Source organism: Callithrix jacchus, chromosome 18, assembly GCF_049354715.1.
Source record: "Callithrix jacchus isolate 240 chromosome 18, calJac240_pri, whole genome shotgun sequence".
NCBI lineage: Eukaryota > Metazoa > Chordata > Mammalia > Primates > Cebidae > Callithrix > Callithrix jacchus.
In genome coordinates, this window is record NC_133519.1 from 12,562,202 (window position 1) to 12,574,742 (window position 12,541).

Consider the following 12,541-nt stretch of genomic DNA (forward strand, 5'->3'; position numbering starts at 1 on the left):
GATATCACTCAGAAAGGTAAATATATTTGATCTGATGAAACAAGCACCAACACAGAAGTGTTTGAAGAGACTTCCAGCCTAAAACCACAGCTTTTGTACGTCAGTCCTGCAGTGCGCTGATGGTCCCAAAGGGTGATGGTGTTCAGGTGATCTCCCAGAATGACAGCCGGACACACTAATCATTTTTTGTAGTAAGAACACTCAAAGTCTAGTCTTTTAGAAATTTTCAAGAATGCCGTACATTTTTAGAGTCATCATGCTGTACAATAAATCTCCTGAACTTATTACTCCTGTCTCATTAAAATTCTGTATCCTTTGTCCAACGTATCCTCGGTTCTTCCCCCTTCCCCAACCCAATCCCTGATAATGATCATTTCTACTTCTATGCACTTTTTAAGATTCCACATATAAGTGAAATCATGGCATATTTGTCTTTCTATAGCTGGCTTCTTTTACTTAGCATTATATCTTTCAGGTTTATCCATGTTGTCACAAATCAGAAACTTCCCTTTTCATATAAGGCTGAATTATCATAAGGGGTCTTGACAGTTGTGCTACATTCTGGCCAGCAGAGGCACACTACCAGAGAGGCTCGCGATGCTCAGCAAGAAGCACGGTTGTTGTCTCCCAGGCTTGAATCTCTGGTCAGCTTCCACACTCAGCCCCAGTGCTCTCCTTGAAACTTCCCCAGGCCAGGAGATAAGGGTAGAATGGCAGTTACCTGCAAAGAGAACATCTGGCTCCACCCATTCCCAGCTGCCAAGCTTTCCACCCAGTCAAGCCCTACCCATTGGGCTTCTCTACCCTTCCCAAGGCCAGAAAACTGTGGCATGGTGGCAATTAACAGCAGAAGGAGCATCTGTTCCACCCAGGCCCAGCATCCAAGTGGCTAATATTATCAAGTCATGGTGCTCTGCTTTAGGTCATCCTGGGACTAGAGGCAAACCCATTCCCATGAGTGTCTATGGAACATAGCCTCTGATTCTGTCACCCTGCGTGGTTATGTAGTAATCTCAGATACTTTTTTCCACCTTGACCCTAGAACATGGCCTCACCCAACTACAGATTCAAAACTGTAGCCCTGGCCAACCACGGAAGACAAGCAACAGTACTGCTCAATCAAGGTGAGTTCAGCCAGCAGCTCTGTCTTACTATAGAGTCCAGCCAATGCTCTCACCAGACCATGGAACACAGCCAGAAATTCTACTCAACCCTAGAGCACAGTTGATAGTTCAGCCCAGCTACACAGCATGACAGTAAGGTCTTCCTGCTCAAGGTCACCACAAACTAGCTTAATTAGAATCCCAGGTTTGATCAAATAGTGAAGGTATACATACCATTGCCAAAGAACACAAACTAAGGTGGAAGAGATGTCCATTTCCTCAAATGCTTGTGCATCAGTGCAAGGACACAAAAACTATGAAAAATCTGAAAAAAAAAAAAATACACCACCATCATAAAGAAATTAATGAAGCTCCAATAATGGACCCTGAAGAAGTGAAGGTTTATAAAATGACTGCTGAAGAATTCAGAATGATTATCTTAAACTCAGTGAAACCCCATCTCTACTCAAATACAAAAAGTGACCTGGACATGGCGGCCTGTGCCTGTAATCCCAGCTACCAGGGAGGCAGAGGAAGGAGAGTTGCTTGAACCCGGGAGATGGAGGTTACAGTGAGCTGAGATTGTGCCACTGCACTCCAGCCTGGTGCCTGGCGACAGAGCAAGACTCTGTCTCTAAATAAATAAATAAATGGATTGGGGAAAACTAGATATTCACATGCATATTCATATGGACTCTTATCTCACCCCATATACCAAAATCCTTATATTGGTCTTCAATATAAGATCCCATTCCCTTCCGGGTTTCCGGGTTTATTTGCATTTTCAGCTTAACTCCTGCACCGAGAGCAGCCATTAGCTCATCGAGTGATTGTCCCATAACAGGAGCAATGTGCTTTTCTATGTCAAACTAGATAGTGGGGCTGAAAAGGAACCAAGTGAGTAAAAAAAATACAGCTTTGCCAGTGGTGTCAGACTTAAAGCCTGGAGAACAGGGATGGGGCAGTCTGAGTGACAGGGTGCGCCCAGGGACTCCCAGACACCTCGTTGGGTCCACCTTGACCTCTGATCTGCAACCCTCACTGGAGTCATCACTCCATGACTTTTTTCCTCGAGCCCAAAGTTTGATATGAGCCTCTCTCCTTCTGACATGCCATCATCAGTCTTACATGCTGGAACTGACTCTGACCATCCATATTTGAGAAACACAAGCTGCATATCCGCTAGGGCCAGTGAGTGGCTTGCTCGGCTTGGGTTTCAGCAGTCAATAAGGGACACATTCAGTTTCTTCAGAGGTCTTACAATCTAGCCGAGAAGATAGACAGTATACAAATACGGTATTTATATCTGTGATGACTGAGCCCAAAGGCAAAATGCAGGCATTGTAGTGTGGGTGAGAGAAACTGCCTTAGACTTGGAGTTCAAACCTAACTGCAGAAGTGAAAAACTCCTTTTCCATATACAGTCATTGTCCAGAAGTAAGTATAGAGTCCATATTTAATTCCAAAGATGTACAACTTTGAATTGCTATAAGACTTCATTTTGAGTATAACAAATGTCCCCCTGTCAGTGTGACTCAGAGCATTTCAGGACTTGTCAGGAGGAGGGTCATCCTTTTCTAATGAATTGAAAGCTGACTTGTAGCTGGCTTTTTCCCAGCCCAGCACTGAGTCCCTGTCTCCCTATCCTGATTTGGAGACATTCTTTTTTTTCCTTGGGACAGAACTCCTTAACCTCAAACCTCACTTATGAAATCTCCACCCACTTGTTCTTCGCAGAATACAGTCCACAGCCCAGTTACTTCTCTCAGAGCATGGCGCAGCTCCAGCTGTTCTTTCTGCATTATGAGAGTTTCTTAGTATCCCTGACATCCTGAGGACCCGGGATAATGAAGAAGAAATTTACTTGACTGGCTCGAAATGAGGATGTTATAACAAGTAGTTAACTCTGGGCCAGGAAGTGCTTTATCTGAGGTCTAGTTCCAAGGTGAATCTTCTGAGAAGGCGTATGAGTAGTAAATGAGTAGACAACCAACCAAGGAGCAACCCTTCTCCTCTGCAATACACGACTGATGCTATGAGCGGCCGCTGAGTCACTCCTGGGGAAGATGAGCTGAGCAAGCCAAAAATGGCAACTTGGGAAGTTGTCCAAGTCGTCGTGAAGTTTATGTCATTTAATTTTCTTACTACTGGATTTCAGAAGCACAAAATTGGATTAACGAATATCCTCTGTTCATATTATATGCTTACAATTCATCCATGCTTGGCCTTCTTAATTAATGTATCTATCTGCTAGTCTATCTATTATTTAAATAATAAACAGAAAAATTCGTCATCCAAGAGAAAATGGTAACTTTCATAGTAAGTTATATGCATCTGTGTAATTCACCCTTCACCCGTGTCCCTGCCTGTCTCATCTAATATAACCATGATACTAAATCTTGTATTCATCATTCTTTGCTTCCCTTCTTGTATACTTCACTACTTTTTATTTCTAAAAAGTGTTATTTTAATTTTTTTCTATTTTAAGTTTCATTTCTTGAGATATTATATACCAAAAAAATCATCCATTTAACTATCCAATTCTATGAGCTTTGACTAACATATGGTCCTGTAAACCCCACTACAACTAAGATATACAATAGTTCTATCACCCCAAAATGTTCCCTCACATGCTTATTAAATCAACCTCTTCCCCTTATCAATCCTTGGCAACCACTGACCTATTTTCAGTTCGGATCATTTAGCCTTTTCCAGAATGTCATATAATTTGAATCCTATAATATGTAGTATGTAAAGTCTGACTTCTTTTGCACAGAATAATGCATTTGAGATTCATCCCCATTGTTTTACGAATCAGTAGTTGATTTCTTTTTTATTGCTAAGCAGCCTTCCATTGCATTGATATACCATTTTTAAAACTCTATTCATCAGTTGAAGAGCATTTGGGGTTCTTCAAGTTGAGGTCAGTTATGAATAAAGGCACTATGAATATTCCTAGAGGGTTTTCTGTGAACATACAACCTTATTTCTCTTGACTACATATCTAAAAATAGGATTTCTCGGGCAAATTGTAAGCCTTATGTTTAATTTTTTTGGAGTCTGCCAACCTGTGCAATTTCGCATTTCTCTCCACAATGACTTGCACTTCTCATTGTTCCACATCCCCCCATTAATTGATATGTCATTTATTTTTCATTTGAGCCATTCCAATGTATGTGCAGTGGTATCTCACTTTGCTTTTACATTGCATTTCTTTAATGAATGATTATGTTGAGTATCTTCATGTGCTTACCTGCCACCCATGTATCTTCTTGGTTGAAATGTCTTTTCAAATATTTTGGCCATATTGTCCATTTTATTACTTATTTTAGAGAATTTAAAAAATGTTCCTGACACAAGTCTTAGTCAGATATGTATTTTACAATATTGCCTCCAAGTGTGTGAATTTTCTTTGCATTTTCTTAGCAGTGCCTTTCGAAAAGCAGAAGTTTCTAATTTTCATGAAGTACAATATTGATTTTGAATTTCAAATTCAAAATAAAAAGATATGCCTTTTTGGCATATCTGAAAAATTTTGTATGACTCAAAGTCACAGAGTTTTTTTATGTTTTATTGTAGACATTTTATAGTTTAATTTTTGAAATCACCATGTATTAATTTTTATATCTAGGGTTAGGTATGATTTATTTTACATATGGATGTCCGATTGTTTCAGCACCATTTGTTGAAATGACTATTACTTATCCATTCATGACTCAAGAAAGGATTATGTCTTACTCATTCCCAGGAGGATGTAAGGGACAGACTCTGCTCCATGGCATGTGAGTTGAAAGAAGGAAGAAGGGAGGAGGAAGGAAGCAGTGGCAGGCTCCCAGGTGAGAGTATGTGGACACTGATCCTGCTTCCAGGTTCAATGTCATTGGTTGAATGTTATGGAAGCACCCAAGCTAGAAACCTAGTCTTGGGTGTGTGCCTAGTTGTCACCTCTCCTGGTTGTGAAAGCAGCAGCATGCCCAGGCTATGCATCACACACCCTGTGCAGGATAAAAGCACTCCTTCCCCGGGTTCCTCATCCACAGCCTTCTCAGAAATAGCCTTCTCTGCTTCCTCTGCACCCGGTGAGTGTCCAGCAGGGGATGGGCCTCAACTTGGGATGTTGGAATAGAAAACTAAGATCATAGCAGAAGAGACAGAAACAGAGAGTTCTGAAACAAAAACCCAGAGAGAGGATGGCAGAGAGAGTAGCAATGAAGGAAGTGGGACCAGGAGGGAAACCCTGCAGGACCTGACAGCAATTCTGTGACCTGCAAAGGCCGCAGAAGCTTATGATTCCCTCCTATCCTGTTTCTACTCAGGCTGGCACATGTTTCCTGTGATGTCGTTTCTCCAGAATGCTTTTTTCCCCCAAAAGGGTGCATCTCCTAGGGGTTCTTTGGAGAAATAGAAACATGAATGCCCACTTAGACTGCCAGCAATCTGTCCCACGTGGAGAGCAGAGTGAGAGGCACCTAGCCTGTCCCAGAAACTCCACATCAGCCTCCCTCACACTCCTGCAGCTCTGGCCTCAGGGGGCATCTGGCCTTAGAGACATCGGTCTGTAGATTCTGAATTAACAAGTGGCTTTGTTTGTCCAGGAAGACTCAACTCCTGCCAAGATGTCCTGCCAGCAGAACCAGCAGCAGTGCCAGCCCCCACCCAAGTGCCCCTCACCCAAGTGCCCCCCAAAGAGCCCAGCACAGTGTCTGCCTCCAGCTTCCTCTGGCTGTGCCCCAATCTCCGGGGCCTGTGGCTCCAGCTCTGAGGGCGGCTGCTGCTTGAGCCACCACAGGCGCCACCACCGATGCCGGCGCCAGCGCTCTAACTCCTGTGACAGGGGCAGTGGTGAGCAAGGCGGGGGCTCTGGCTGCGGCCACAGTTCTGGGGGTTGCTGCTGATCCAGATCCTGAGGCCGAGATAAGCGATTTTGGAGGAAACAAGAATCCCAGGGGACCACGGACAGCCCCATGCTGATGCACGCTTTACAGGCTGAGTTGGGGGTTTTCCTGTGGAGGATCTGAGCTCTCCCCAGAAAGCACTTCCTGTTTTATGTCCAAAATGTCACCTATTCCCTTACCCCTGTACCTGTGGAGGATTGGCAGTGCTTGTGCCTGACGTTGTCAAAAAATAAAGCTTCTTTTGCTCATTACTACCAGCGTCTCCCTTGGCATTTCACTCTGTCTCTCCCTAGGTGGCGCTGGAAGTGTGCCCTCCCATCTGCCCCTGAGATCCCACACCTCTACAGAGAAAGTGCAGAATTCTAGCTCTAGGCCTGGAAAATTCAGGAGTCTGTCGAGTCTTTTTATGCTGGAATTGTGAGGCAGTTGACGAGGCGGGATGTGATGAGGGGATTGTACTGAGGCCTGTAACTATCAGAAAAGAATGTTCCTCTCACAGTGGACTCCCCAGGCTCCTAGGAGGAGCTACTAGCTGTTTCTGACAGCCCAATTACAAAACAGTGAATATGTAGCAGGCAATTGTCAAAAACATTGGCAGAATTAGTATTTCTTCTGAAGGGGTAAATTTGACTCTCTAATGGACGTTTTCGGTTGTCAAAACATAGAGGTAGAAAGAGAATTTCTGGCATCTAGCAGGTAAAGGCCAGGGGTGCAGCTTAGGCCTCCTACCAAGCATAGGACAGCCCCGCAATGGAGAATTATCTGGCCCCAAAAGCCAATAATGCCAAGGGTGAAAACTTTTGGACTAAAATTAAAAGATGGGTAAAGAAGCCAGGTGCAGTGGCTCACACCTATAATCCCAGCACTTTAGGAGGCCAATGTGGGTGGATCATGAGGTCAGGAGTTCAAGACCAGCCTGGCCAACATGGTGAAACCCCATCTCTACGAAAAATACAAAAATTAGCTGGGTGTGGTGGCAGGTGCCTTTAATCCTAGCTACTTGGGAGGTTGAAGCAGAGAATTGCTTGAACCAGGGAGGCAGAGGTTGCAGTGAGCCAAGATCGAAACATTGCACTCCAGCCTGGGTGACAGAGCAAGACTCCATCTCCAAAATAAAAGATGGGTAAAGAAAAAGATGGCCTCGGCCGAACATCGTGGCTCACACCTGTAATCCCAGTACATCGGGAGGCCAAGGCCAGTGGATTACCTGAGGTCATGGTGAAACCCCATCTCTCCCAAAAATACAAAAAATTTAGCTGGGCGTGGGGGTGGATACCTGTAATCCCAGCTACTCGGGAGGCTGAGGCAGAAGAATCTCTTGAATCTGGAAGGTGAAGGTTGCAGGAAGCAGTGATTGTGTCACTGAACTCCAGCCTGGGCAACAAGAATAAAACCCTGTCTCAAAAAACACTCCATCTCAAAAGAAGAAGAAAAAGAAGGAGGAGGAGGAAGAAGAGGAAAAGGAGGAGGAGGAGGGACAGAAGGAGGGGGAGGAGGATGAAAGGGAGGAGGAGGAGGAGTAGGAGGAGTAGGAGGAGGAGGAGCAGGAGAAGGAGGAAAAGATGGCCTCAGGAAGAACAGATAATTTCACATACACAATTAAATTCCCAGACCGAGAAGGTAGAGGGGGTAGAATTAAGTGAAGCTAAAGAAGTTCTGGGTCAGGGGAGAAATGGAGCTGAGAGCTTAGGGAATGTGGTAATGTGGAGGATGTGGGCTGAGACCATTAAGAAAAAGAAAGAGAGAAAATGAGAAGTATTGCTAGGCTAATAAATTAGTATAATTGTAAGTTCAAAAACGTATTTGCTGATTACGTGCTAGAAAACCCTTAAGTGACTACTATGAACTCATTTAATTTTCTAACTCCATAAACCAGTGCTCTTAATAACCATATTCTGCAAACAGGAAATTGTTGGTCCAACAGTTCTGCACAAGACCCAGGTCACGCAGCCAGTAAGTCCACGATCCTGGCTGATGCCACTTGTCCCTTCCTGGAGACTTCTCAAGAGATCTTTAGAAGGAATTAGTCTTTTCTACTTTACATTTTTTTGGCCTGCTGAACTTCATTTTTTGTTTGATATTTTAAAATCTGCAGAGCTAAGAGCCCAACTATGTGAATCATAACTTTTTTTTTTTGAGACGGAGTTTCTCTCTTGTTACCCAGGCTGGAGTGCAATGGCGCGATCTCGGCTCACCACAACCTCCGCCTCCTGGGTTCAGGCAATTCTCCTGCCTCAGCCTCCCGAGTAGCTGGGATTACAGGTGTGCACCACTGTGCCCAGCTAATTTTTTGTATTTTCAGTAGAGACGGGGTTTCACCATGTTGACCAGGATGGTCTCGATCTCTTAACCTCATGATCCACCCGCCTCGGCCTCCCAAAGTGCTGGGATTACAGGCTTGAGCCACCGCGCCTGGCCGTGAATCATAACTTTAATAAAACTTTTATAGAAATTTTTCTCTGTCAGGTTTCTGATATGTGATACTTAACTACCTTCTAGGTTGAATTGTCTCTTTAGAAATAAAGCTCACTCTGCCTGCCAGATTGTTGAAATATTAGTGTAGAGAAAAAGTTCATTAAAGCTGTCCAGGTGGTTCTTAGAATAAGCCAAAGGAGCATCATAGGACATGAATTAAATTACAGATTGAAAACGTGGGAGAAGTCAGTGTGGAGCCGGGTACAACAACCAAAAACAAATAAATATACGTAGCACATTTGGAGTTTATTGAATCGAAAATATTCTTTGAAAATTACATCAAACTGGCTATTTATTTTACTCCAAAATCTAAGAACTCAGGATTTCTAAAATCTCTGGAATTTAGAAAAGAAAAGGGCTCTTAAGGGGTTTGATGTGAGAAATTCTCTAACCAGTTCCGATCCCTCTCCAGCTCATCACAGCTGCTGAAAGTAGGAACCACAGCTCTCCTGTCTGACTCACCACTACAAGCTGCTTGTTACTCAAAACTGGAGACAGTCTTGGGTAGTGCTCCACCATGGACAGAAACAGTGTCAGGTCATGATTCCAATATGTCTCAAAACACGTTGAGAATGCATACGGTCGGCTGGGAGGTTGGAGTTGCTACCCTGTGTGTGAGACCTTGCCACAGGAACCACACACCAAGGAACCCACAAATCTAGCCAGAACCCCTCCACTAGTCCAGACACTGAGGACCACTGTTTGCAGTGGGGCTGCAATTCATGAGACACATTCCTAACTGCACATCGGCTGCAAGAGAAAGGACCCAACTCAGCCTTTGGAGAAGTAAAGCCAAAGCGAGACCTGTCAAAGGCTATGGGAAGAGGACTGCAGGCTCAAAGCACCTATCGAGGTCAAGCCCCTGATGTCAGACCGTCTGCCAATTCTTACATACGCTGTGAGTCCACTCAAGGAGGGAGAAGAAACAGGAGTTGGACCAACTGACGAAGTTTGAACCTGCAACACCAGGACAAAGACGATGTTATGCAGTTCGTGATGCTGCCCCTAAAAGTGAACTCCAACAGGTCAACTGATAAAGACCACCTCGACCAAGTCTAGGATTCAAACATTAGTAATTAATAATTCATTATTTAAAAAGTGTTTATTCAACATCTACTCTGTGCAGACACTGCTATAGGTACTGGAGATACATTAGAGAAAACGAAAGAATAAGAGGTTTTCAGGGAATTTCCATTCTAGTGGGTCCATTCAAGACAGTCCTCTACTTTTCTTGTAAAACAGCAAAGTAAGGTATCAACATCCCTCTATCCAGTTGGTTTCCCATATTGTTGGATTGAGGAGGCAGCAGTGTAGCTTTTTTTTTTTGGGGGGGGGACAGAGTTTCTCTCTTGTTACCCAGGTTGGAGTGCAATCTCAGCTCACCACAACCTCCATCTCCTGGGTTCAAGCAATTCTCCTGCCTCAGCCTCCCGAGTAGTTGGGACTGTAGGTGCCTGCCACCATGCCCAGGTAAGTTTTGCGTTTTTAGTAGAGACGAGGTTTCACCATGTTGACCAGGATGGTCTCAATCTCTTGACCTCATGATCCAACCACCTCGGCCTCCCACAGTGCTGGGATTACAGGCGTGAGCCACCGCGCCCAGTCAGCAGTGTAGCTTTAATAAACACAATGAAAGACCCTAGACTGAGAAAAACATTCATGATTAAACATACTGGCTTTGCTGCTACAAAAAGCTCACGTAGTAACATCTTACTTTTATACTACAGGCAGCAATCAAGTAAGAAGAAAAGATGAGTTGCCAGTGGTGATGGAAAGAATGTTAGTGTACAAGGAGGCCCATGTTCTCAGACCCTTGCCAGTGGAAAAAAACAATGTTTGCACCAGAGGTATGAAGGTACTCTCGTTTTCTTCCTACTAGACCTTATCTCAAAGTTGGCAGCCACAACTACAGGCTTTCCTGTAGCAGGATAAACAGACGCATTTATTATACTAATAATGTTTTCTCAAAAGCCGTGTTTTTTTTAAGCTTTCATTTGAAGTTCAGGGGTACCTGTGCAGTTTTGTTATACAAGCAAACGTGTGTCATGAGGATTTGTGGTACATATTAGTTTGTCACCCAGGTATTAAGCCTAGTACCCATTAGTCACTTTCCCTGGTCCTCCCCCTCCTTCTACCCCACTCTCTGGTATGTCCCTTGTCTGTTGTTCCCTCTGTGTGTCCGTGTGTTCTCATTATTTACCTTTCACTCACAAATGACAGCATGCAGTATTTGGTTTTTCTTTCTTGTGTTGCTTTGCTAAGAGTAATGGCCCCCGGCTTCATCTATGTTCCTACAAAGGACCTGATCTCATTCTTTTTATGGCTGCATAGTATTCCGTGATGTATATGTATCACATTTTCTTTATCCAGTCTATCACTGATGAGCATTTAAGTTGATTCCATGTTTTTGCGATTGTGAATAGTACTGCAATGAACATATGTGTGCATGTGTCTTCATGATAGAATGATTTATATTCTTTAGGGTATATACCTAGTAATGGGATTGCTGTGTTGAATGGTATTTCTGTTCTTAAGCCTTTTAGGAATAGCCACACTGTCTTCCACAGCAATCGAACTAATTACACTCTCATCAACAATGTATAAGCATTCCTTTTTCTCTGACACCTCACCAGCACTTGCTATTTTTTGACTTTTTAATGATAGCCATTCTGACTGGTGTGAGATGATACCTCATTGTGGTTTTGATGTGAATTTCTGTAATGATCAGTGGGACGTTGAGTTTTTAAAAATAATATGCTTCACCTCTTCTTTTGAAAAGTGTCTGTTCATGTCCTTTGCTCACTTTTTAATGGGGGTTTGTTTTTTCTTGTAGATTTGTTTAAGTTCCTTATATATGCTGGATATTAGACTTTTGTCAGATGCATAGTTTGCAAATATCTTCTTCCATCCTGTAGGTTGTTCGTTTACTCTGTTGATGGTTTCTTTTGCTGTGCAGAAGCTCTTTAGTTTAATTAGATCCCATTTGTCAATTTTTGCAATTGATTTTGGTGTCTTCGTCATAAAATCTTTGTGCATTCCTATGTCCAGAATGGTATTGTCTAAGTTGTCTTCCAGGGTTTTTATAGTTTTGGGTTTTACATTTAAGACTTTAATCCATCTTAAATTGATTTTTGTATGCGGTGTAAGGAAGGGGTCCAGTTTCAATCTTCTGCATATGGCTAGCCAGTTATTCCAGTGCCAATTATTGACTAGGAGTCTTTTAGCTTTCTGTTCTATATCATTGGTCTGTTTTTCTGAAGAAAAAAAAAAATACACTTTTTTTTTTTTGAGACGGAGTTTCACTCTTGTTGCTCAGGCTGGAGTGCAATGTTGTGATCTCAGCTCACTGCAACCTCCACCTCCTGGGTTCAAGCGATTCTCCTGCCTCAACCTCCCAAGTACAGTACTGTGATTACAGGTGCCTGCCACCATGCCCAGGTAATTTTTGTATTTTTAGTAGAGATGGCATTTCACCACATTGGTCAGGCTGGTCTTGAACTCCTGACCCCAGGTGATCCTCCCACCTCAGCCTCCCAAAGTGCTGGTATTATAGGCGTGAGCCACTATGCCTGGCAAAAAACCCACAAAAAACAAAAAACAAAAAACTTTTATATCAGACATGTATTTTTTATTATATCACATGTGTGATATAAAAGATTTGTCTTATTCTTAATTGTGCTTATATTTCATAATAAAATGAATCTTTAGTGTTATAATAAGATGCAATAGGAAGATTCTACAGGGCTGATTCAAATGTGGATTTTACAGGTGTTAGTCACACATCAATTGCATTATGTCAGGTTATACACAGTAACACAAACACATGTATCTGTAATTATTCAGCTTCAATTAATTATAATTTACTTCTCAGCTAAATTCTCCCTGACTATCCCAGCCTGGATGAATCACCTTCTTCTCTGACCCATGTCTGCAACTCAGAAACTTATGAAGCGAGTGGCTTACTGACACATTGTGCATCAGAGGTAGGTTAGTTCCTTATCTCCATCTCTGGTTGCAGCTCTAATATCCATAGTGCACTGTGCTTTCCTTCCATTGTAGTTTCTTTTC

At 43.0% G+C, this 12,541-nt stretch overlaps 2 protein-coding genes across 5 annotated transcripts in view; one reads left to right on the top strand and one right to left on the bottom strand.

The window, feature by feature from the left end:
• The window catches only part of LOC103788982 (uncharacterized), an 870,763-nt gene that overhangs the window by 198,227 nt on the left and 659,995 nt on the right, over positions 1-12,541 (bottom strand). The window lies entirely within an intron of this gene.
• Positions 5,136-6,252, top strand: LOC100408124 (late cornified envelope protein 3D-like). Of its 2 annotated transcripts, none has more exons than XM_017966279.3 (2): positions 5,136-5,182; positions 5,699-6,252. In XM_017966279.3, exon 2 carries the CDS (start codon positions 5,720-5,722, stop codon positions 5,996-5,998), a length of 279 nt encoding a protein of 92 aa, XP_017821768.1. In that variant the 5' UTR covers positions 5,136-5,182; positions 5,699-5,719; the 3' UTR covers positions 5,999-6,252. The 2 variants fall into 2 exon arrangements, with proteins under 2 accessions (XP_017821768.1, XP_035135794.1); XM_035279903.3 differs by having other exon boundaries at positions 5,703-6,252.